The sequence below is a fragment of the Pelodiscus sinensis genome, chromosome 30 (assembly GCF_052426305.1).
Source record: "Pelodiscus sinensis isolate ZL-2025 chromosome 30, ASM5242630v1, whole genome shotgun sequence".
NCBI classification, from domain to species: Eukaryota; Metazoa; Chordata; order Testudines; family Trionychidae; genus Pelodiscus; species Pelodiscus sinensis.
In genome coordinates this window covers 4,562,370-4,587,561 of record NC_143081.1, presented here as the reverse complement: position 1 = coordinate 4,587,561, position 25,192 = coordinate 4,562,370, and the positions used below count along the sequence as shown (strand labels likewise).

At 50.5% G+C, this 25,192-nt stretch overlaps 2 gene segments (V, D, J or C); one reads left to right on the top strand and one right to left on the bottom strand.

Annotated features, from left to right (window-relative positions):
• LOC102458305 (immunoglobulin heavy constant gamma 2-like) overlaps positions 1 to 22,171 on the top strand; it is a 209,142-nt gene extending 186,971 nt beyond the window's left edge. Inside the window, 6 exon segments of the C gene segment in view lie at positions 12,957 to 13,256; positions 13,679 to 14,005; positions 14,118 to 14,444; positions 14,778 to 15,113; positions 21,272 to 21,405; positions 21,572 to 22,171. Coding sequence covers positions 12,957 to 13,256; positions 13,679 to 14,005; positions 14,118 to 14,444; positions 14,778 to 15,113; positions 21,272 to 21,405; positions 21,572 to 21,655 — 1,508 coding nt within the window.
• Positions 450 to 10,497, bottom strand: LOC102458064 (Ig heavy chain C region-like). The segment is given in 8 exon segments: positions 450 to 751; positions 852 to 1,140; positions 1,557 to 1,886; positions 3,837 to 4,151; positions 4,414 to 4,734; positions 5,791 to 6,117; positions 7,832 to 8,170; positions 10,437 to 10,497. Coding segments are annotated over 8 exon segments (2,091 nt in total).
• Positions 22,172 to 25,192: the final 3,021 nt, after the last annotated feature.

Here is a 25,192-nt window from a genome sequence, read left to right as displayed (position 1 = left end):
ACTATACCTGCGTCCACACTGCCTTTGAGTTATGTCGACATAATGTCGACAAAACTCAGCAGTTTTGTCGACGTATGTAAACCTCATTCTACGAGGAATAACGCCTTTTGTCGACAGAGTTCTGTCAATAGAAGGCATTATTGCATCTACACTGTCCTTTGCGTCCACACTGTTATGTCGACAAAGCGGCTTGCTTTGTCAACAGAACTGGATGTAGTCTAGACACTCTTTGTCGACAGAAGCTTTGTTGACAGTATCTGTTGACAAAACTTCTGTCGACAAAACCCTGTAGTCTAGACATACCCTATGTTACATCTGCCATTGGCTTCCCTTAAGCCCTTCTCTACACATTCAGAGTCTTTAAGTGCCTGATATGTTTTTTCCATGCACGTATTTATAGACACCAATGAAACCCTCATTTGAGTGAGTTTTTACAAGTGATAGAAATGTAGCCATGTTAGTCTGGTGTAGCTGAAACAAAAAACAGGACTATGTAGCACTTTAAAGACTAACAAGATGGTTTAATAGGTGATGAGCTTTCGTGGGCCAAACCCACTTCCTCAGATCAAATAGTGGAAGAAAATTGTCACAACCATATATACCAAAGGATTTGATTTGTCCTTTTCACATGTGTTCATTTTTTTAATTGTGGCAAGTGACATCGGTGTCGGACAAGACCACGGAGACATTGACGGCGGTGGGTTTTCCGGAGGCCTTGTCCACGCTCTGTTGGGTGAAGGTCATGGGCAAAATGCAGGACAATGTAGCACTTTAAAGACTAACAAGATGGTTTATTAGATGATGAGCTTTCGTGGGCCAGACCCACTTCCTCAGATCAAATAGTGGGCAGGCCTTCATGCCCCACCATGCAGGAGTAGGTGTCCCCCTTCTGCCACTCAGAGGCCTGGATTCTGAGCTTGCTGTAGATGAAGTAGCTCTCCTCCTCCCCAGCTTCCCGCGTGGGGCCGATATTGATGTAGGCTTCTTGCGGAAGGGGCCGGTCCTTCCGGGTCCATGTCACCAAGATATCTCTGGGTCGGAAGCCGGAGGCCAGGCAGGTGATGGTGGCCCATTCCTGGAGAGCCAGCTCCTCCGCATGAGGAGGGGAGACGTAGACAGAAGGGGCCCGGAGAGAGACCTCTGCCACAAGGAAACACCAGTTAGTGGTGGGAAAGGGACCCAAGAATCCTGCCTGCCTCCCCTACCCTCATTATCCTCCCCTATCCCATTACACTTTCCCCTGCCCCAGCCCTGCAGAGCCATGGAAACAATGTAGCCTCTAGACCTATATCAATTGCATGAAAAGAGGCTAGAACTAGGGGTCATAGCTCTAAGTCTTGCTGATCTTACTCGCTATATCCCACTCCCCTGGCAAAGCTGGACAAAGGACTCCGGAGTTCTGACTTTTTGTGCCCTGCACCCATGTCATCCCACCAACACATTTCTAACTCCCACTGCCACCAACCTGCACCTGGATCAGGGCTAACGACCCCTAGAGTCACAAGGTTCCAGGGAGAATTCACCATCCGGGGGCCAGATTAGACCTGGTGCCCCACCGAGACTTTTGTGAATAGTCTTGACCTCGGCCGATGGGATGTCTTGGTGCTTCACGGTGCAGGTGAACTCCTCCCCTGACTGCCACTCCTCCACGCACACCCGCAGGACACTGGCTGTGCTGTAGGTGCCATTTGGATGCGGCACCGGCTCCCTGGAGTTCACCATCAACGGGCCTCCATTGCTCCTGCTCCAGGAGATCTCCAGGCTACTGGGGGTCTCCATGCCACTCACCACACAAGTGATGGTGGCATTCTGTGCTATGTAGAGATCCTCCAGGGATGGGGGAAGGAGGAAGACCTTCGGAGGGGGTCGATGACAGTCGCTGCTACCTGGTTGGGGGCGGGAGGCAGCGTTGAGGGCTGGGCAGAATGAATACTCATCAGACACCCGGTGGAAATTGAGGGCCTTTCTCTCAGGCCTTCCAACCCTGGGGAAGATTTGAGGAACAGGCTGTGGTCAGTGGGCTGGGAATTAGAGTTTGGAGCTCTCAGATGGAAAGGAGAGAATCTTCCTCTTCTAAGGCATCAGAAAACCTGAGTCAGGGTGTCCTACCCATCTAGAGGCTTGGATTCCTGGATCCTATAGTGGTTAATAAGATTTTTGCCAACTCATAAGCCAATTGGAACAGCTACTGCTCTATTGACACAATACCCCCTTGTGGGCAACATGGCAGTGGACAGAGATTCCTTGTTTGTTCCATTCAGGGGCCTTCCAGAGTGAAATTCATGAGATCCACGGACATCGCAAGCTCAGACTGTGGCTCCCCATTTCTCAGCGAGGCCAGGTGGGGCACAGAGGGCAAATGGCCAAGCCCAGCATATAGATTGTCCTCCTCTTAATACTAGAACCCCTGCCATGGCTAAAGCTCTGGAGTGAACACATCTCCCCTAAGCATCTACTCCCTGCACAGGCAAAAAGGCCATTTACATTTCACCCTTATTGTCCACCAATGGTCCTTAGAGCATGAGCCCCCAAACTCTCACTACAAGCCGAAGGGTGATGGGAGAGCTTGAATCCCAAAGAACTGTAACCCTGGCCTCCAAGGACAATCTCCTCTAGTGTATGTTGCATGAAGCACACGCTTGATATTGCTCATTCAGATCGTTAGCAATGTGGCTGCTGATGGAGATGAGATACCAGATTCATTGGACTCCCAGGGTGTGTCTAGTCTACAGGGTTTTGTCGACAAAAGTGGACTTTTGTTGACAAAACTATACCTGCATCCACACTGCCTTTGAGTTATGTTGACATAACATCGAAAAAACTCAGCAGTTTTGTCAACGTATGTAAACCTCATTCTACAAGGAATAACGCCTTTTGTTGACAGAGTTCTGTCGATAGAAGGCATTATTGCATCTACACTGTCCTTTGCGTCCACACTGTTATGTCAACAAAGCGGCTTGCTTTGTCAACAGAACTGGATGTAGTCTAGACGCTCTTTGTCGACCGAAGTTTTGTCAACAATATCTGTCGACAAAACTTCTGTCAACAAAACCCTGTAGTCTAGACGTACCCCCAGATTCCATGATGGGGCAATGGATGAACCTGTATTGGTCAGTTTCTGAATCCCGTTGGGACTCAACTCTATACCAGATCAGCTTCTTCTTTAGGATAAATTGAAATTCACTGCCTTCAGCAGCTTGAGATCCGCGAAGGAACCTATCAAGGTGCCAGACTCAAATGGACCACAAGGCCATAATTGTGAACCTCCCTCTGCAGAAATCTCTGTCTCCTTGTGAAGCAACCCATTCCCAGAAAGGAATAATGACTCAGAGGGAAAGTAATGTTCCAGTAAACCCAGGGCAGCCATGACATTTCTCCAAGAGCAAGAGTGTCCACCCAAGGTCATGGCCAAATCACAGCCCAACAAGATGCCATGCTGCTCTATCCTTGAAATTCTCTCTGGCATTGGCATTGAGAAAAGTTTTCCCACACTTCCTTTAGTGGTGATGGGGTCCTGCTGGCTGTGGTAAGATCTCCTTAATAGGTAAGTTGAGATCCCCATTGATTTGGATATTTCTGACTGGATAATGCCCTTGGGGAGCAGGGAATTTTCCTGTAATAACCCTACATAACTCAGGTTTCAATGACTCTTGCACTCCTTGGTTTCACCAAAGATGGCTTCATAATGGAGATAGAAATCCGTCAGTGAGGCCACCCCCCACCCCCGAGTCCAGAGCACTTATGGACTCAAGCACTTGCTCATGCCATTGACTGGATGAGACAACAAAACATGCAGAATTCCCCAAATTAACCCCTGCCTCTGGGAATGCACTTACTGAAGGACACTTTTTCCATCACACTCTTGGGCTCCTCCAAAGCCGGGTGATGCACCACGCAGGTGCAGTTTTCTGCCTCTTCACTTCGATTGACCTTCAGGATGCTGTAGGCCGAGAAGGTGCCACTTCCTGCCACAGGGACATTGTTGTAACTGGCCGTGAGTTCCGGGGAGTTATCCTTCAACCAGGAGATGCTGATGTCTTCGGGATAAAAGCCGCTAGCTTCGCAGATGAGCGTCAAAGACTCTTTGGCCCCCGAGAGGTTTTCATGGTAGGCTTTTGAGATGGTGACGGAAGGCTCCTTTTTATCCATGTCTATACAAAAAGGAAGAGGGGAAAGGCAAGAATAAGGCTGGGGTGCACATCCAAGATAAGAATCATAGAATCATAGAGCTGGAAAAGACCTCAGGAGGTCATCAAGACCAGCCCCCTTCCCAAAGTGTGGACACCATCTCAATCTCCTTCCAGAGCATCAATATGCTCCTCACCCTCAGGTGGGTTTTACCGTTATGCAGATGGCCACCAATTGACAATAACGATAGTTTGTCTTTCCCTTTGGGATGCTGAGGATCCTCACCTTTATTGACCATGGTTATCTCCTGGGTGAGTTCTCCAGAACAGAGCGTGCTCACTTTGCAGGTAAATCTGGTACCTTCTCCCCACTGTGCCCGCGACACTGGGTGGGAGCTGACCAGGCTGGTGGTCCCATTGTTGTTCTTCTTGGGGGGTTCTGTTTTCCCCTCAGAGCTGACTTTCCCCTCCACTTGCCAGGTGATTGTGGTGGCTGCTAAGTTGTAACCCAAAACTAGACAGGTCACGTGACCAGAATTCTTGATCACGTCTTCATAGGAGGGTTTGGCCAGGTAGATGCTTGGTTGAAGTGCGCTTTTGGGGCAGGCTGAGAAATCCAAAGATACCAGTATCAATAATGTGAGATGGCATTAAAAGACCCTGAACCCCTCTCTGAGCCTGGAGAGCAGTCAATTGAGCGACATCAACCCTCCATTAAAAAACAAGCAAATGAGCACAAACTAAACTGTTTCTTCCCAAACACTGAAAGATGTGCCAATGTTCATCCCAGCCAGCCACATTAAACACACGGAAAGACCAGGAGAAGAGTCTCCTGGGTTGGTTCTATCAGGTGCCCATCCCCTAATAATGAATCCAAGGCACCGCAACAGGTTGTTCTATCAACATCTGGGAGGCAATGAAAAGAAATAGCCACCACAGCTCATAAATGAAGGTTAGAAGAGATTTCAGCAGGTCTAGTCCAATGTCGAGCTCAAAGGTGGACCAACAAGCTTCTTCCAGCAGCCCTCTCATCATCTATCCATCTATAGACCTCCTTCGACCACATTGACAGCATCTATCTCTTTGTCTTTCCAACCATCTAGGCTGTGTCTAGAGTGGCAAGTTTTTCCGGAAAATCAGATGATTTTCCGGAAAAACTTGCCAGCTGTCTACACTGGCCGCTTGAATTTCCACAAGAACACTGACGATCGCATGTAAGATCGTCAGTGTTCTTGCGGAAATACTATGCTGCTCCCGTTCGGGCAAAAGTCTTTTTCTGAAAGACTTTTGGGCAAAAGAGCCAGTGTAGACAGCACAGTAGTGTTTTCCGCAAAAAAGCCCCAATCGCGAAAATGGCGATCGGGGCCTTTTTGCGCAAAACCGCATCTAGATTGGCCACGGACGCTTTTCCGTAAAAAATGCTTTTGCGGAAAAGCATCCTGCCAATCTAGACATGCTTTTCCGAAAATGCTTTTAACGGAAAACTTTTCCATTAAAAGCATTTTCGGAAAATCATGCCAGTGTAGACGTAGCCCTACAGTACCAATCTCCCCCACCATATCCCCATGTGTTCTTTAACCATAGGTGCAACCCAACCAACGCTTAGGCAGAGCTGGATTCTCTCCTCACCCACTCCCCACCCTGCACTCCTGGAGACCCTCACCCAAGCACTTGCTGGTATTTTGCACGAAGGGGTTTAATCCCCCAGCTGGGTGGGTGACTTGGCAGGTGAATTCTTCCCCTTTCTCCCAGCTTTCCTTGGTGACCTTTAAGTGGCTCTGTCCTATGTAGGTGCCGTCTGCACCCAACGAAGAAGAGAAGGCAGTGGTGGGGAGATTCATCGTGTTATTGTTCACCAGCCATTTCACATTGGCTTTGTTGGGTCGGAAGCTGAGGAGAAGGCAAATCAGCTCCAGCTGGCTCCCTGTGGAGCTATCCTCACAGGGGGGGACCAGGAGGCGAACCTGGGGTGGCATCATCGGACCGCATGCTGAGAGTAGAAAGAGGAAACAAGACAGTTCAGGGTCACTCTCTATTGATCACCAGTCCCCTTCCAGAGAGAGTGATGACACTGCGGTCAACCCACCTCTAGCGAAACTCTCCCCTCTTTGAGGTATGGTTACATTCAATACTTTAGGGCTGAGATTTTTCACAGACATATATGAGGTGTTAAAGCAAATGGGAACAGGGCCATACATATTTTACACAAATGTCAAATGCCTTCCTGGGTTGTTTGTGCATCTGCTGCCTTAGGTGTGTTCTCCCTGGTAAACAACAGGGACAAAGCTGGAAGTTGAGCTGTGTTTCTTTGAACTTCTTCTCCTCAAGAAGTGTCCCCTGGATAAGAGGGACTGTGGTGTTTCATAGCATGACATGGCAGCAGGTGAAATCCTGGGAAAGGGCTAACTGTGTCTGGGTATGAATGAAACATCACTGACTTCAGTAGAGATCAGTTGATTTACAGCAGCTGGAATCCTGACCCCAGAATGCCTAGATTTGCTGCTGTGGGACCTGGATGACAGGTATCATTGGCAGGATAGTTCCATGGGACTGGTCAGGGAAGGGAAGGCCTCTGGCTCCTTGTTGAGGAAAGCACCTGAGGGAAACATCTCTGCATGAGGACCAGTCAGTAGGCATGGCATACAGCCAGGAAAGCTGAGCTAGTGAGGTTATTAATCAGGCAGCTGACTAAATGCTGGAGAGGTACATGGGGGCAGGGACCCTGTGCTCTGAGTTACCCTGGTTTTGCTTTGAGTCCTTTTGTTTGAACAAGGCTGAGCTTTGGACTACATCGGCTGATGTATCTCCATAAGCAGTTTGGGTTAGGGTTAGGATTAAGGAGTAAGGCAATGAGCCAAAGTTTTCTCCAAGACACGAGGGACAACATGAAGGTTTGTGGATATGTCATCCCAGCGCTGTGCCAAAGGGATTTGGACACCAGGGCTGTGTCTACACTGGGCCACTTATTCCGGAAAATCAGCCGCTTTTCCGGAATAAGCTGTGAGCTGTCTACACTGGCCCTTGAATTTCCGGAAAAGCAACAATGCTCTACTGTACAAAATCAGCCGCTATTCCGGAAAAACTATTCTGCTCCCGCTCGGGCATAAGTCCTTATTCCGGAACACTGTTCCAGAAAAGGGCCAGTGTAGACAGCCCAGTAGTCTTTTCCAGAAAAAAGCCCCGATCGCGAAAATGGTGATCGGGGCTTTTTTCCGGAAAAGCGCGTCTACATTGGCCACAGACGCTTTTCCGGAAAAAAGGGCTTTTCTGGAAAAGCAGCCTGCCAATGCAGACGCTCCTTTTCCGGAAAAGCTGAAAACGGAATAGTATTCCGTTTTAAGCATTTCCGGAAATTCATGCCAGTGTAGAGACAGCCCATATTCCCAAGGGAATCAGTCACCTAAATCTTGAAGCCAAACAGGAAAACCACCCCATCAGTGGAAGACAGTGCTCTGCCCATACGTGCATTCTACCTTAAGTGTTCCCATATTGTTCGATCTATTAGGAGGGACGCAAGGAGGGGCGAGTATGGAGGGCGTGCCTTGTGTTTCAAAAGTTGGCCAATGCTTGGCCAGTATTCCAGTGTGACATTCCCCCCCAAGACTCCCGCAGGGGTGTAGATTCGCTTTAATTGGTCTCAGGTGCCTATGAAATTTCAAAATCTCTGCCTGGCTGTCCCAACTACCCCCCATCGCCCGTCTTACATTCCTCTGGGAACGTCTTGGACAGTGTTCGCCTTGTCGCATCGTGTGTCGCATCGCACTGGTAGGTGTCACCCCTCCAGTCACCAGCAGGGATGGTGAGCTGACTGATCTGGGTGTAAAGCCCATTCCTGGCCATCATCTCTGGGAAGTCCCGCACCCCCTCGGTCACTCTGCCAGAATTCCACCGGATTCTCACTGATGATGGTGAATAGCCGGTCACAAGACAGACAAGGTGTCTATCTCGGCAAGCGCTGCTTGTGCTGGTGCAGCAGGAAGCCAGGGAGAAGACAGATGGGGCTGTGTTTCCTGATGGTAGAAAGAAAATAGAGTATAAGATTACTCTTCAACTGTACATTGAAGATTGATCTGTCTGTCTATCTGTCTGTCCATCTGGCTGTCTCACTAGGAGGATGCGGAAGCACCTAGCTGGGTTCCCTAGAAAAGGGGTGGAATCTCCATCCCTAGAGGTGTTGAAGTCCCGGCTTGACCAAGCCCTAACTGGGATGATGGAGTTGGGGTTGGTCCTGCTTTGGGCAGCGGGTTGGACGTGATGATTCCCGAGGTCTCTTTCAAACCTGTGAATCCCACCCCTCCCCCACTAGGGTACGTCAAATATCTCTGAGCTCTGCAGCTTTCATGCCCATCTCTCTGGGGAGAAGCAGCCAACAAATAAACAACAATCAACATGGCTAAAAAGAGGAAGTTGGCACCAGTGAAAGTCGCACCTCAGTTATTTTTTCACCCTGGGTTTCCTCTCGCCCGTTGCCCAGCTGTGGGAATTTCACACCTTCTAACCAGCCCAAGCCCTGTTTGCCCCCACTGGGCATCCTCCAATCTTCTCGGTTGACAATTATCTTGACTTTCATTTATGGGAAGGAGAGGGGCTGTCTCAGAGGCACAGATCCCTCAGAGGAACAACACGGCAGACACGGAGCAGCGCTGGGCTCCCGGATAGACCCCCCAGCCCAGAGTGCCTGGCTGCAACCCACCATGGCTGGTCATTTGGTCAGTGAATTCTTGGCTTGTCACGTGCGTGCGGGGGGATTTCTCCTACCACAGCGAGCATCATTAAGGGCTCCTGGGTTCTCTTCCCAGCCCTGGGAGGAGAGTGAGGGCTAGTGGTTGAGGGAGAGTTGGGGCTAGGATCCAGGTGGGCTGAGGTCTCACCTGAGCTCTGAAGAGCAGAGGGGTACATCCCCTTGTGCAGATGTAGTAGAGGGGCAGGGTGCAGTGCACGGCTCCCCATGCACAGCCTGGGTGTAACCCAGGGCAGGCTGCATCCCCCGAGGCAGATATTGGGGGACAGAGCTGCTTCCCTCACACCCCACCCGGCATCTGGGAAACCAGGGTCGAAAGCGGTCCAGGGTCTCAAGGACTCAAGAGTGGGGGCACCAGCAGAGACCTGGGGGGAGCCCAGAACTGAGCTAGCAGGGGATATAACTTGAGACTGAGGGGCACTGGCAGACCTGCAGGGAGCCCAAGGCAGGGCTGGGGGGCTGTGGTGGAGGAGTGAGGGGCACTGTGGGAACCTGGCACTGCTAGCGGGAACTTTGGGTCAAGAATGCAGGGCTGGGCTAGCAGGGTATGTGGTTTGCGAGTGGTGGGCACCAAGAGGGCCGGTCTGGTATAGGCTGCATATTGGAGTGAGGGGCATATTGGGTTGGGAGGGCTGGGCTGGCAGGGGTTGTAGGTTAGGAGTGAGGGTCACTAGCAGAGCTGGGGGAGCACAGGGCTGGGCTAGCAGGGGCTCAAGTTGGCAGTGAGGGGCACTGGCAGGACTGAGTGGGGCCCAGTGCTGGGCTAGCAGGGGCTACGGGTTGGGGGTGAGGGGCATTGGCAAGGCTGGATAACCCAGGGCTGGGCTGGCAGGAGCTGTGGGTCAGGAGTGATGGTCACTAGCAGGGCTGGGGGAGCACAGGGCTGGGCTAGCAGGGGCTCAAGTTGGCAGTGAGGGGCACTGGCAGGACTGAGTGTGGCCCAGTGCTGGGCTAGCGGGGCTACAGGTTGGGGGTAAGGAGCATTGGCAAGGCTGGATGACCCAGGGCTGGGCTGGCAGAGGCTGCGGTTGGGGACTGAGGGGCACTAGCAGGGCTGGGGGAACCCAGGGATGGGTGGGGTGAGAATGCTGGTCATCAACAGAGCGGGGGACAGAGCTGGTCTGGGAGGCAGCTGCAGGTAGGGAATTGGGGCACTGGCAGAGCTGGGGTGTAAGGCTGGGCTGTTAGGGGTCTGGAGTGAGGGGCACCGACAGGACTGGGGTGAACCTAGATTTGGGCCAGGAATGAGGGGTTGCCGGCCAGTGGCAGAGACTGAACTAGCAAGGAGCAGCAAATGGGAATTGAAGGGAACCACCAGACTGTGCGGGAGACCAAGGGAGCTGTGGGATTTATTAGGGTAGGGGGCTGGATGACAAGTCTTTGGGACATTGAGAGAGGAGGGGTGAGCAGCAGCGTCTATTAGAACTTAGATGGGAATTGCTGAATTTTTTCCTACGGGGATATAATTGTCTCATCTCTAGTCCAATTTCCAACGGAAAGCTTTCTAAACTCAGACATAAATCCCCCCTTTGGGGTGTCCCTTCTCAGAGGAAACACCCTGAACTCACCGAGTGTAGGAGCGCGTCGCTCAGTGCCGTCTCTGCCTTTCTCCGCCAACTCTGCTTTCATGCCCTATGCGGAGAGCTAAGCGCGAGGTGTTCCCGGTGAAGCCACACTTGGTCTTTACCAGCAGAGGAGGAACATCACAGAGAACCCCAGTTCTGGGGACAGATTGAAGTTCAGGTTGCTAATGTAGCCTTTGAGTAGAGCTGGCTCCGAGTTGAGGAGCTCCCTCTGGAGATCTTTGGGGCTTCCTCTTCAGAAGAGACCAACTCCGACATCTCCAGCTAATGCCAGCTCCAAGTCACCTCCAGGTTTGGCACCCAGAAATTGAGGGAGCTGTAGGTCTTGAGAGATTTCTCCTGTAGATGTGCGGAAAGTGTCCAGAAAAAAACCTTTCTCCAACTCGGTTGGATTCTGAATGTTTTCTTGAGGGATGAACTTGGTAATAAGATTGTGAGCGAGGGGATGTGATAGTCCAAAACCGAGTTTTGGGGAGGAAAAGTTTTTTACCCAAATCCCAGAACTAGAATCCTAATTCAAACCTCAAACCCAACTGGTTATACCCCCAATCCTTAACCATGACCCGAACCTCATCCTTTCATCCTTCAAAAGATAAACAAGCTACTTAACTCCAAGACTCTAACCATCATCTTTTCCCTATGAAAACTAAAGAGAACCTAGTGTAATAAGCCCCTGAGCCTCAGTTGGGTTTTCTAGACCATTATGTTACCAGTACTAAAGAACAGTTGTACCCCCAACCATAACCCCTGAGCTCCCCCTAACCACCTCACTGTCATTCTCTGTGAACCAGGGTTAATAGTAACCGGATGATATTAACCCTCATTCTCATCCAACGAGCAAAATGTCTTGGGTTGAGTTGGAAAGTCCCAGACTTTTCTGCAAAGGGTCCAGGGACTTCCCAGGAGAGTAATCAACTGAGTGAGCAACAAAATCAATAACGGGCCACTAGGGGGCCGATGATCTTAGCAATGAACTCAGGAGCCTCACAAGTGTCTAATATTTATTATTCCTCCACAGCTAATGTTGCAGGTGTTACGTGTGCACTGCCTCAGACACAGGCCTAACAAGCCAAAAGTGACATGGTGCCTCTTTGGAGAGCCCAGAAAACTCCTCAAAAATGTCACTTGGATGGTCAAAATCTTGGGCTGTTTCCTAGGTGCAGAAACTGGGATTGATCCAAGGGGGATTTTATCCTGCCACTGTGGCACCTAATTCCATTTAGTTCCTCAGGAAAATGCCACCACTGGTTACGGGAAACAACCCTCCATTCTGTGAAATTAACCATTTCTTGGACTCAGTGGGATTCCAGTACCGGGCATTGTCCAGTTTAGAGCCAGGAGGTTGGGATATAGGACTCCTGGGTTTTCTATTTCACTCTACCATTGACTGCAGAGTCCCTTTCTCTCTCTCGTTCTCTCTCTCTCTGCCTCACTTTCCTGGGATGCCCACCTCTCAAATACTGTGTACAGATGTGCTTACCTCATCTAAGAAAACTATATGGCATTGGAAAAGGTTCAGAAAAGGGCAACAAAATATGATGAGGCATTTGGAACAGGGGCCATATGAAGAGAGATTTAAAAAACTGGGCCTTTTCAGATTAGAAAAGAGGAGACTAAGGGAGGATATGATAGAGGTCTTTAAAATCATGACTGGAATGGGGGAAATGAATAAGGAAAAGTTATTTACCTATTCCCACAATATCAGGACCAGGGGATCACCAAATGAAATGTAGAGACAGCAGGTTTAAAAGAAAACAAAGGATGTTTTTATTCCTGCAGCATAGAGTCAACCTGTGGAACTCCTTGCCAGAGGAGGTGGTGAAGGCTAGGACTTGCACAGGGTTCAAAAAAGAGCTAGCTAGATTCATGGAGGTTAGATCCATCAATGGCTATTAGCCAGGATGGTGTCTTTAGTCTCTGTTTCTCTGGCTGTGGGTGACAGGGAAGGGATCACGTGTGGACTCACTGTTCTGTTCCCTCTCTCTGGGGCTTCTGGCATTGGCCATTGTTGGCAGACAGGATACTGGGATTGGTCTGACCCAGTCTGGCCGTTCTTATCTTTCTCCTCTGATCCTTCTTGTATTGTACCTATTTGGCTTCCCCATTCTTTGGGGTCATCATAAGAACAGGAGAATGGGCTGCCGGGGTCAGATCAAAGGTCCCTCTGGACCTGTATCCTGTCTGCCAAAAGCGATCAATACCAGGTGCCCCAGAGGGAATGAACAGAAGAGGGAAACCTCAGGTGTATTCTCCCCGTCACCTGTTCCTAGCTAGGAGACCCCATCCCTGCCCATCCTGGCTAACAGAGATTAAGACTTTCCAACCATCAACAGCCTTGACATAAAGTGCCTGCTGTGCTGACTGGAGTACCAGGGTGGGGTGGGGAGAGTTCATCAGGAGACGCTCTCCACTGGCAAGGAGACATAGACCCGGTGCCCTGCAATGACCGGGACAAGGTCTCCATTGGGGCTGCATCTCATGGCCTTTCTCTCTTTCCCTTTGCAGCTGACCCCAAATCCCCGTCCGTCTTCCCTCTCACCTCCTGCCCTGGAGAAGCCACCTCCACGCAGGTCACCTTCGGCTGCCTGGTCGATGGGTATACCCCTGAGCCGGTCAAAGTGCAATGGAGCCCCGCCGTTGGCTCTGAGGGCGTGAAGACCTACCCCTCCATGCTGCACTCTTCCAGCGGTCTCTACTCACTCAGCAGCCAGGTCACCGTCCCGGACAGCAGCTGGCAATCCAACACCTACCGCTGCACCGTCAAGCACGAGCCCACAAAATCCAGCATCTCCAAGGAAATCCCAAGTAGGGCCAGCACAACCAAAGGCGAAGAGCGGGAGGGGGTCACTGAAACAGTGACAACTACAGGGAGAGAAGGTGGGTTGGGGGAGGGTGACAGCTTGCTAGTTGGGTGAACTGGTGGAATGGCTGGTGTGGGTGGATGGAAGGAAACAGGGATTCCATGGAAACTCAGAAATGTCCGGGTTGGGTGGATGGTGTTGGGTCTGCACAAGGAGCATGTGGGACCATGCAGAGAAAGGGGGAGAGGAGAGAAGAGAGAACCTGCAACGAGGAGCAATGGGTGGAGCACTGCTGGGAAGAGGCAGAGGTCTCCACGGTGCTGTCGGTAGCAGAATGCCAGATGGGGAGGAGCATGCTACAGGGGAAGGGGTGGAGGGCTCATCAGGGATCGGTACAGTAATTAACACCTGCCACCCTTCTCCCAGAAACTCCCAGCTCCAAACCCCACCCGCCTACGGTGCAAGTCTACCATTCCTCCTGCACTACCAAACCAAGCACCATCCACCTGCTGTGCCTCATCTCCGGCTTCTCCCCCATGCCCCTGAAGGTGGAATGGCTGGTAGACGGGGTGTCTGGGCAGCTTCAGGGCAACACAGCCCCCGCCAAGAAGGATGCTGGAGGCCAAACCTTCAGCACCCACAGCAATGCCAGCGTCTCCCAGGAAGAGTTTATGGAGGACAAGACGTACACCTGCAGAGTGTTCCATCCGGGCACCGGGACCACAGAGGAGGGTGAAGCCCGCAAGTGCAAAGGTGACACTGAGCTGGGATGCCATCTGGGTTTGAGGGAGGAGCAGGGAGACTGGGGTGGGCTCAGACAGGGGAGACTAGGCCTAGCGTTTGACGTGATCTCTACTGTTTCCAGACGTACCTACATCTACCAGCAACATCCTCGTCTTCATGGTGCCCCCATCCCCTGCTGAACTGTTCCTGGGCCAGAGCCCCATGCTCACCTGCCTGGTCGTCAACCTGCCTAACGACGCTGACCTGAAAGTGGTCTGGTCCCGGGAAAAGCCAGGGACCATTAGCCCCGAACCCATCGCCTTGTCTGAGCAGCGCAACCGCACCTTCACCGCCTCCAGCTCCCTGGCCATCTTTCCCCGCGACTGGGACTCTGGAGAGAAATACACCTGCAAAGTGGAGCACTCGGAGCTTCCCTCACCCATCATCAGATCCATCTCCAAGAAGCAAGGTAGGATAAGGGTATGGCCCCTAAGAGAGAGACCCCTGTTACAGCCCCCACCAGGGAGGGATGGTCTTTCAGGGGGAGACCCAGCCCCTAACAATCCGGGATCTTGGCCTTGGGTCCCTCTCTATCCTCATGTGAGATGACACCATCCTACCTTCAATTCCACACCCCAGGACAATCCCAGTCCCAGCCCTTCCCACTAACCTGGAGGACAGAGGGCATGTTCCTATACCTCCCTTCCCCCCAAACAAACACCAGCCCTGCCCATCTCCCCTTGTGGCCCCAGCCCAGTGATGTGCATGACTCATCTGTGTCCTCCATCTCCACCCACACAAGGCAAGAGCTCTCCTCCCAGTGTCTACCTCCTGCGCCCCCACCCTGATGAGTTGAGCAACAATGGAGATACTGTCAGCCTCACCTGCCTGGTGCGGAGCTTCTTCCCTGAGGACATCTCAGTGAAGTGGATGGAGGGCCACCAGTCGAGTGACAGCAACAAATCTGTCACCACTTCACCCATGAAGGAAAGAGAGGGCGACTCAACCTACTTCCTCTATAGCAAGATGACAGTCGACAAGGCCAACTGGAACAGTGGGACCACCTATACCTGTATGGTCATCCATGAAGCTCTGACGCCACTGAAATTCACCCAACGCAACATCCGCAATGTCCCCGGTAAATGAAGACATCTTTTCCCCATCCCATTGCTAGCATTGTCTGTTAGAGCTTCCTGTAAATTATCTCTGTGCCGTCTGTGATGACAAGTGAATAAATGGAACTAGTGTACGCTCACTCCCAGGTCTCCTTGTTGTGGTGTCACTGGGTAAAAATCTGTTGGTTGCGGAAGAGGAAAAACTTCTAAGGCTGGGAGATGCCAAGATACTCCAGATCCTGTATGTGTGTGGACATCTGTACCATGGAGGGATGGGTAGCTTTATGGGGCTATACCATGGAAGAAAGGATGGGTGGATGTATGAGTAGATATTGTAGAAGGAAGGATGTGTAAATGCATGAGTAGATCAAATGGAAGAAAGGATGGATAAGTAAATGAATAGATGGCATGGAAGGAAGGATGGGTAGATACATGAGTAGATGACTTGAATGGAAGGATCGGTTGACACATAGGTCCCATGGAAGGAAGGTTAAGTTGACGGCATGGAAATAGGATCTATTGGAGGCATGAAAGGAAGGATGGCTAGAAGCCATGTAGGTTGAGGCCATAGAAGGAAGAGCGGGTAGCTGCCATTGAGGAAGGGTGGGTTGATTCTATTGAAGGAAGGTTCAGTGGCTACATCCTGGAAGCAGTGTTGGAGAGAGGTCTAGAGAGACAGCTAAACATATATATAGAAATTGCAGAGGAACAGATACATTGAAGCCCAGCGCAGTTGGGGAGCCATGTGATAGGACAGCAGGTTTGAAGAATACACACATATTTCTGAGAGGAGTAAGGGTATGTCTACACTACAGTTCTATTTCAAATTAACTTAATTCGAAAAAGTTAATTTGAATAAACTAACTCAAATAATGCACCTAGACACAAAAACTATTTTGAAATAGCATTTTGCTATTTCAAAATAGGACATTCACACTGAGTGGACCATGAATAGAAGTTAAGGCTGGTGGAACCAGTGCAAACAGGGCATCAGTTTAGGACTTACTGTGAGGGGTTGGTGCCTGAGGCTAACTGAGCTCCATGCTTAAAGGGACCCTATACCCACCCTGGACAGATAATTCCCAGGGTTCCCTGCTTGCTTTTCTACCTTGATGAGGGACAGCAAAGCAGTGCTGTCTTGGAGTGCCCTGACTGCCTGCACTGGGGACATCACAACACTCGGCCATGTGGAGTCAAAGCTGTCCCTGGAAACACCGGTGCATCTCATGGGGTCGTTGCCATCAGCCCGGCTGCACTTGCTGCAGGCTGCCATCCAGGCAGTCCATCGGGGGGCTGTCAGGATCCAGGAGGCCCTGAGGGAGAGCATTCACCCCGAGGAGCCCTCAGAGCCTCCCCAGTCCTCCCCACCAGGGGCTCATGCCCCATTCTTCCCTCACCTCCTTCCACTTACCCCTCCCTAGCCCCCCTTCCTGATGTCAAATAAAAGACATGTATTTCAAAAATAGAAACTGGGTTTATTGAACAAAAGTGGGGGGTGGGGGGGATGAACCTCTAGGGAGACTGGGAAAAGGAGGTGGGAGAGGGCAAGAGTGAGGGTGAAAGAGAGGAGAGGGAAACCTGGGAGGAGGAAGCTGGAAGGGGGAGGCGAGGGGAAGAAGTGGGAGGGGAAGCTCAGGGCTCACGGTTGGGGGTCACACCAGACCAACTTGACTTTCATGCAAACCTGCTCCTGGGTTCACATGTGGCCATTGGTGGCCAGGCTGACAGCTATCCTGCCATAGACGGCCGCATTCCTCTGTCTAGTGCGAAGATCATGGACACTGGGGGCATCCCCCCCCCAAACCTGAATAAGGTCCATGATCTCCACCCTGGACCAGGAAGGCGCCTGCCTTCTCCAGCCCCTGTCAGGCTCCTGGGAGCTGGCAGACTGCTCCTGGGGAGCAGTGGAGGGCTGGCTGCCAGTGGCTTCCTGGCTCCTGTTTTGGGGCCTCTGGGTCAGAGGCCTCGGTGGCCACTGCTGGCTCTGAGCTGGCAGGTTTGGAGCTGGCACAGGCACTCTGTCCAAGGTCTACCCCTTTAATGGCTCTGGGGCTGGGGGAGAGGAGAGGAAGTTTTCCTGGTTGTGCCCAGAGTGGCCACCAGGGCTCCCGGGGAAGGGCTGGAGGCCCCCTGTTTCGAATTAAGTGTCTATACAGCACTTTATTTGAAATAGCTATTTTGAATTTGGTGTTACTCCTCATAGAATGAGGTTTACCAAATTCAAAATAAGGGCTCCACTAGGTCAATTTTATTTCAAAATAGAGGTTTGCCTGTGTCGATGCTATTACAGGGTGTGTCTAGACTACAGGGTTTTGTCGACAAAAGTGGACTTTTGTCGACAAAACTATACCTGCGTCCACACTGCCTTTGAGTTATGTTGACATAACGTCGACAAAACTCAGCAGTTTTGTCGACATATGTAAACCTCATTCTACGAGGAATAACGCCTTTTGTTGACAGAGTTCTGGCGATAGAAGGCATTATTGCATCTACACTATCCTTTGTGTCCACAGTTATGTCGACAAAGTGGCTTGCTTTGTCGACAGAACTGGATGTAGTCTAGATGCTCTTTGTCAACAGAAGCTTTGTCGATAGAATCTGTTGATAAAACTTCTGTTGACAAAACCCTGTAGTCTAGACATACCCTGAGAGATGGATGGAGAGAGAGGGGGATCAAAACCAATGGGGATGAATGGTGACAGGGAAATGAGAATGCATGATGATGGATGGAAGGATGGATGATGGGTCGGGTGATGAATATATGTATGAATGGATGGATGGGCAGGTAAAGAAGTGAGTAATAATGGGATGAGCATGAATACATGGGTGAATAAGGCAATGGATGGATGGATAGATGACTATATCTATCTCCCAGTGGATGAATGTGCATTATAGGGGAGAGATGGCAATGGATGCTGGGATGACTAGATAAGTAGATGGGGTTGGATGGATGGACGGGCAAGTGGATGGACGCAGAAGTAGGAGTATGATGTTCATAGGTCAATATGGAGGCATGGAAATTATGGGAGTGGAGTTTCCAGATAAGAATTGGATGGAGAGTAGGATGCTCGGGTGGGTATCTGGATTGCTGGATGGTTCAGCCATTCCTGGCATCTCATTCAGACAAGATCCCCTCTAGGCTATTATCATTGTATCAATATCAGCCTACACCCCACACACCCTGGTACCTGTGACAGGAGCAGAGGCTGCACAGGGATATTCCAGAGAGTCAGTGGGGGGAGGAGTGGGGGGAGATTCAAATACTCTGGCCCCCATACACAATTCAGCTATTGGCTAGGAATCCAAAGGCTCTTCCTCCACACCCATCACCACGGATGTTTCCTTTGATCCCCAAAAATGGTTGAGGAGGGGGAGTCAGGACAACATAGTCTCTACAGAGACTTAGTCCTTCCAATGAAACAGCAGTGGTAGGACTGTTATCTGGAGTAGATACCAAGCTACGCTGAAGTCTCATTGCCTCTGGTGAGATAGATGGCCCAGATAGTGGGGTGCTCCAAATGATGCAGATTCTTCTATTGCCCCCCACATAAGCCCCATCTCCTACCTGCCCTCGGGGTCCTGCCATGTGTGTATTAGACTCAGAGATGGATGGCTGAGGTCAGGGATCACACCAAGCAGAGAGAGCTACTCTTGTACAGATGGGTACAAAAGTCACATGGCATGACACAGGATTCCTCTCCCATAGGCTCTCCTGGTTGTACACACAGAGAGACACCCAACAGAGGAAGACACAAATATGCCCCCACGCTCATCTATGCACCTGTTCTTCAAACACCTCTAGGGAAGGGGGCTTTCTAGTAGAAGGGCACATTTCAGGGAGCAATATCTTTTGTGTCACAGAGAAACCTTCATTCCCAGTTAGAACACACAGGTGGCTCTCTTCAGAAAAGCAACAATGTTCAACATTTGCACAGCCCACACCCGGGGCAAATACAGGTTGTCCTTAGGCATGCAGGCCCTAAATGAGCAGCTCCAGAGATGGCTAAAGTATCTCCCGGGTAGTCAGGGGCATTGGGAGGAGGGTTGTGGAGGTGCCTGCATGAAACCCACCAATTCTGGTCTTTGGGGGCCTCCTTGACCATGGTAGATTCCTACCACTTGCCTCACTCCTATGGATTTAACCTCTCAGGGATGCGAAGCCAGCTTTTGGAGGCAGATAAAGTAGAGCACATTGAAATTCAACATCTTTCAAATTCCACTGCCTGGGTAGATGACCACATGGGATGAGTGAGAGGAGAACTGGGAGGCTCTGCCTCCATTTCATCACCGTTGGCTGTGGTGGATGAACAGAGGAACGGAAAGTTTGTGTGGGAAGCAGGGAAGGATGTGGCTGGAGGCATTGATGGATAAATGAATGGATGGGTGTAGCTACAGAGAGAAAGATGGAAATGTGCTTCTGTGGATAAATATATGAATGGACGTGTGTAGAGAGGAGTGTTGGAGGCACAGATGGATGAACAGAAGGATGGATGGATGGATGGATGATTGGAAGGATCAATGAATGTATCAAGGGATGGACTGTTGGATGGTTTTCAGCCATCGATGGATACATATATCTGGAGATGCAACGGTGGAGCATCATCCATGGATGAATGATGGTGTCTAAAGATGGAATGATGGATGGGTAAATGGTTTGTGGTCATGGATAAATTGAGGGGGAAGGAGGAGATGGATGGATGGATTCTTTGCATATTGGATGTATGGTTTGTGGTCATGACTAGATGCTTGTATCTAGAGATGACTGAATGGATGCATAGACGGGTGGAGATGTCAGAGAGTTGATTGGTGGATGGATGAATGGATGCTCTGTGATTATGAATGTAGAGGTGGATGGATGGATACATGGATGGATGGTTTGTTGTCATCAATAAATGGAGGTTTAATTTTGGATGGACGTGTGCATAGTTTGTGGTCATGGTTTGAAGGATGGAGGGATGGATCTAGAGAAAAATAGATGGATATTCTTTTTTCGCAGATGAAGGAAAGCATCAGCAGGAGTGGATGGATATGTCTAGAGATGGAAAGGGGTGGCAGAGGGAGGGGGTGTCTAGGGATGGATGGATGTTTTGTGGTCAGTGTTTGATGGATATACCCAGAGATCAGGATGTGGATGCATGGAGGGGTTAATTTAGGATGGTTAGGGGCATGGAGGTGTCTAGGGATAGATTGCTACTTTCATGGTGATTTGTGATCATGCTGTATGGAAGTATCTAGAGAGGTAAACAGAAGTATGAAGGTAACTGGGAAAGAATTGGCAAATGGATAGATGGCTGATGGTCATGGAGAAATGGGGAGTGAGTGGATGGATGGATGTATTTAGGAATGTAATGATGACTCAATGGATGATTTGTCCTCATGCATGGACAGATAGAATCAATCATAGAATTGATTCTATGTATCTATAGGTGAAAGTGTAGAGAGGTATATAAGGAAGGATGCTCGTGAGCATGATTGGAATTACAGGTGGATATCTGGCTTGTGGTTCAGAATGAATGGATGAAGGATTGGGAGAGGGATTTATGTCAAGATGGATGGTTTGTGGGGTGGATGGATAGTTTGTGATCATGGACAGCTGGGTGGACTAGAAATTCATTGGCGCAGGCATGGATGGATGAAGGTGTCTTGGAATTCACATATGAATGGATCAGTGGGTGGTTTGTGGCCATGGATGGAGGGATGTATCTAAACATGGTTGGATGGACAGGCACAGATGGAAGCAAGGTTGGATGGATTGTGGTCATCGAAACATGGAGGGTTAAGTGGGGATAGATAGATGGAGGAATGGACTGTAGGGAAGATAGATGGATGGGTCTAGAGATGGAAGAAAGGAAGCAGAGAGGTGTTATGTCTCAGGATGGATGGATGGATGGATGGTTTGTGGGGATGGATGGATGGAGTGGTGAGGATACATGACTATGTCTAGAGAGGGAAGGAAGGAGGCAGAGAAGGTGATATTTCAGAAGAGATGGATGGGTGGTTTGTGGGGATGGATGGGTGGCTTATGGTCAGGGTTAGATGAATGTTCCCAGAGACAGATGTGTGGAGGGATGGAACCATGGGTGGAGAGAGGGAGACACCGACTGCTGTTGAGTGAAACATCTGAGCTTTCTCTCTTGCACGGGCTGACTCGGAGGTGACGTCTCTTTCTCTCCACCCACAGAGGTGATCGTGTCTGGCGAGTTTTGCACCGAGGATGGCGATGAGGATCTCAACAGCCTCTGGAGCACCATCTCGGTCTTCATCACCCTCTTCCTCCTGAGCGTGTGCTACAGCGCCACGGTGACCCTCTTCAAGGTGAGAGAGGCTGAATGTAGCAGGGACGGGTGGGGCCAGGTTAGCACAGTTGGGTGCATCATGGGACTGAATGACACTGACCAACCGACAAAAAGACAAAGAAGTTCCCCACCCCCAGCTCTAACCCCCCTCTCACGCCTGCCCTCTCTGTCCTTTCCCTTTGCAGGTGAAGTGGCTTTTTGCCACCGTGGTGCAGCTGAAGCGTGTGAGTGGCCCCGAGTACAAGAACGTGATCCAGCGCGTGGTGTAGGGGCGCAGCCCCCTTCCTTTGCCATCGCCATCCTGCCTCCCACAGTGCCGCCCTGCAGCTCGGTGCCCTGGTAGATCCCTCTGGTGTGGAGCAAGAGTGACTCACCTCCCGTGGCCTCTTGAGCCCTCAGCCGCTGGATGCACTGCCCTGCTGTGATCTGGGCTGTGTCCAGGCACCTCGTGTCATGTAGGGAGCCAGCGCCTCAAACAAGGAACCAACCCACGTCCCACGTCCCTCCTGAACCCAGCAGTTCCCTGCTGTAGGAGTGGGTCAGAGACAGAGCCCCCTAGAGGAGAAGCTGCCCGTGTCCTGGTCCCTGCCTGTCCAACCCATCCAGCCCCTCGAATTCTGCCTTGGACATACACAGCGCCCCCTAGAGGAGAAAACACCCATGTCCCAGTCCCAGGGCTGTGTCTGTCATGCTTTATGTTGTATACGGAGCTCCTCACTGGGAGTCGTGTGTGGCATGTTTGAGACTTTCGTTGTTTGCACTGAGTAATAATAAATAAATAGAGGACCTGCTCAGGCTGTGTTTCTTTCTCAGCCTCCACCCCTGCCTTGAAAGGATCCCTGGGACCCACCAGAGAGCTGCATTGTGTGTTCAGGAAGCACCTCCAGGTAGGGTCCATAGTTGTAAAGTGGCCCCTAAATCCGAGTGCCTACTGACAAACCCAGATATCTGGGATTTCATCCCTGAGCTCCTAAAGGCTTCGAAAGAGGGGTGGGAAATGGAAAGAAAGAAAGAAAGAAAGAAAGAAAGAAAGAAAGAAAGAAAGAAAGAAAGAAAGAAAGAAAGAAAGAAAGAAAGAAAGAAAAGTGGAGAGGCTGGTATGGGTATGTACAAAGGCATGTGAAAGGAGAGAGGGAAAGAGAGGGGAATGGATGTGTGGGTAGATACCATGTAGACCAAGACACACGAACACTCAATGAGTAGCATTCTCCTTGGTCTCTTTGGTAAGGCAATCCTGAGACTCAGCTCACAATTTTAATTTCATTTTATTTGGGATCCAGCAGTCAATTCCCATCTACGTTGCACGTTGAACATTGTATGGAATGAGAGACACTTTTCCCTCACCTAGTCCAGTGGGATTAGCGTTCGGGGTACTGCCCACCTACACACCCCCACGCCTCCCCATGCATGAGGAAATCCAGTCCTGGCTGTGAGTGGTGGAGGGATATGGGACTGGGTTCCACCTCCAACAAGGCTACTCCCTGGGGATGTTCAGGGAAGTTCTTTGCCCTTTCTGCTCCTGGATGGGTGGAACCCAGGGCAGTTCTCCGTGGGGTGCTGCCGTGGGGTGTGGCTCCTCCAAGAGGGCTCACAAAAGGTTGGAGCTGAGCGAGACTTAAAATGGACGGAGGCCATGAAGAGGAAGGAGGAGTCCAGAGCTGGACACTCACTGCACCTGCGAACACAGGGAGCAGAGAGGTTCAGCTTGTGCTGGTGTTGGAGTCATGGGCAGCATCCCACATGGAGAGAGCAAGGCCAGAATGGACCTTTGGATTTGCTGCTTGGCTGGGACCATGGAGCCTCACCCAACCAGGCCTGCCTCCCACCACGACTTCTCCACAGAGCTGGAACCAGACTTGTGGAGACTCCAGCCTTGGAAAACCACCCAGAGGAAAACCACCCTTGGAAAACCACCCCACTGGCCATGGGGCATGACATAACCACTCCCTGTGGAGCCAGCGTGCTCTCAACCTCCTGTTTCGGGTCCCTGGCCCAGTGACTGAGCACTGGTCATTGCTAGAAGCCATGAAGTGCGACCTGGCAGGCGACTGAGGCTCTCACCTTAAGCAGCGTGACACTGGCACTGTATACCAGGCAGAGGAGGAAGAGCACAATGAAGGTTACGGGTGTCCAGAGAGGATCCAATTCCCCCTCTTCTCCTTCTGCACAGACCCCTTGGTCCTCCACCAGGCAGAGAGGTGCTGGGGCAGGGATAAACAGGGCAATTAGAGAGGACTCTTCCCTAACTCCTATTTTAGCCTGTGGAATTTGCCCACTAAGTCTTCCCGAGACCTCCCCTGATTCTTATTGTCCCAGAGGCAGCGTGGTCCTATGAATAGAAAACTGGGATGGGACTAGGGAGCTCTGTGTCTGTCTGTGCTCTCTCTCTCTCTCTCTCTCTCTCTCTCTCTCTGACATTGTAGGACCTCAGAGAATTCGCTTCGCTTCTCTGTGCCTCAGTTTCCCTTAATGACCTGTGTCTCTTTGGACTTGAAGCTCGTCTGCACATAGGCCAGATGTTATGCGTGCACAGCTCCAAGTGCAACTGGGATGCCACGCAGAGAGGAGAGCTCTGTGTTTGATTATAGCTGACATCCTAATGAGGCCATCCAATAAATACATCTTTTAAGGGTCTCCAATGTCTTTTCTTGGAAGGGCAACAATTGTTGTCCCATCCCAACCCCGAGCTTTGTCCAACATGAATAGGGTGAGACTTTGCAGCTCCAAACCAGGAGATTCATCTGTGACCAGGAGATGGACGATCATGATGACTACCCAGTCTCACTTTCTGCACCCCTCAAGACCAGAGAATCCCTCCTCTGATTTCAGAATCCTGCCTAGAGACCCCCCCAGAGGGGCTGGGAAGGAACCTTCTGTTCTGTAGCCTATGTAGGCCATGGACCTACATACATCATCTTTCACCCAAATCTTCAATCCATGATGTACAATGACCTACACCCTCCATGAGCTCTACAGAAAGCAGGGAAGTTATGGTGAGACCATCAACCGCATTCCTGTTAAGTGTGTTCCTGCTCAAGCACTTTGAATGAAGAAGGTGGGAGCACTCAAGAGACCTTAAATTAACCTGCCACTAAAGGCTACTGCATAAAAACTCCCCAAGATCTCAGCCTCTTGTACCTTGGGAGCTACGCTGCTACCACCCAAATGCAAAACCCCCTGAAAAGTCAGGACCATCAGCCAGCGGGGTAACCCCAAACTCTTTCAACCTCCCTCAGGAGAGAACTGGAAAACAAACCATAATCCCCAAATTGCTGCCCTTCAGTGCAGACACATGGACACAGAACCTCCTGCCTTCTAGGACAGGGAAATCAGATTACAGCCTTAAACAGGAGATTGTATTAACAAACAAAACTTATATATTTAAGAAAGCCTACTTAGTATCTAGGTGATACAGAGCATCTAAAAACAGATTAAAGTACACAGAATAGTCTCTGTGGGATTCACTTGTAATTATGTGAGGTCTTTAATCAGCTTAGAGACGTCTTTCAAGCCAAGGAAGAAAACAAGAAGAAAATAGCCAGATTGCATCTAACTAAACATTCCCTGTTCTACTCAGATCTCTGTGGTTAAACGGTTAGGTTTCCTTTTCTTAGATATGCTCAGTCCACTTCTCTCCCAGCTCCTCTCTGAACTCACACATAAAGGAGACCATAGCGGGCAAAACCTGTTTCATTTCCAATTTCTTCTGCATCTTCCCACTGGCACCCATCCAAAACTTCCTGGAGACCCACTGGTTTGGGTTTAACCCTTAAGATACAGAATGATGGGATGTTTAGAAAAGGGGA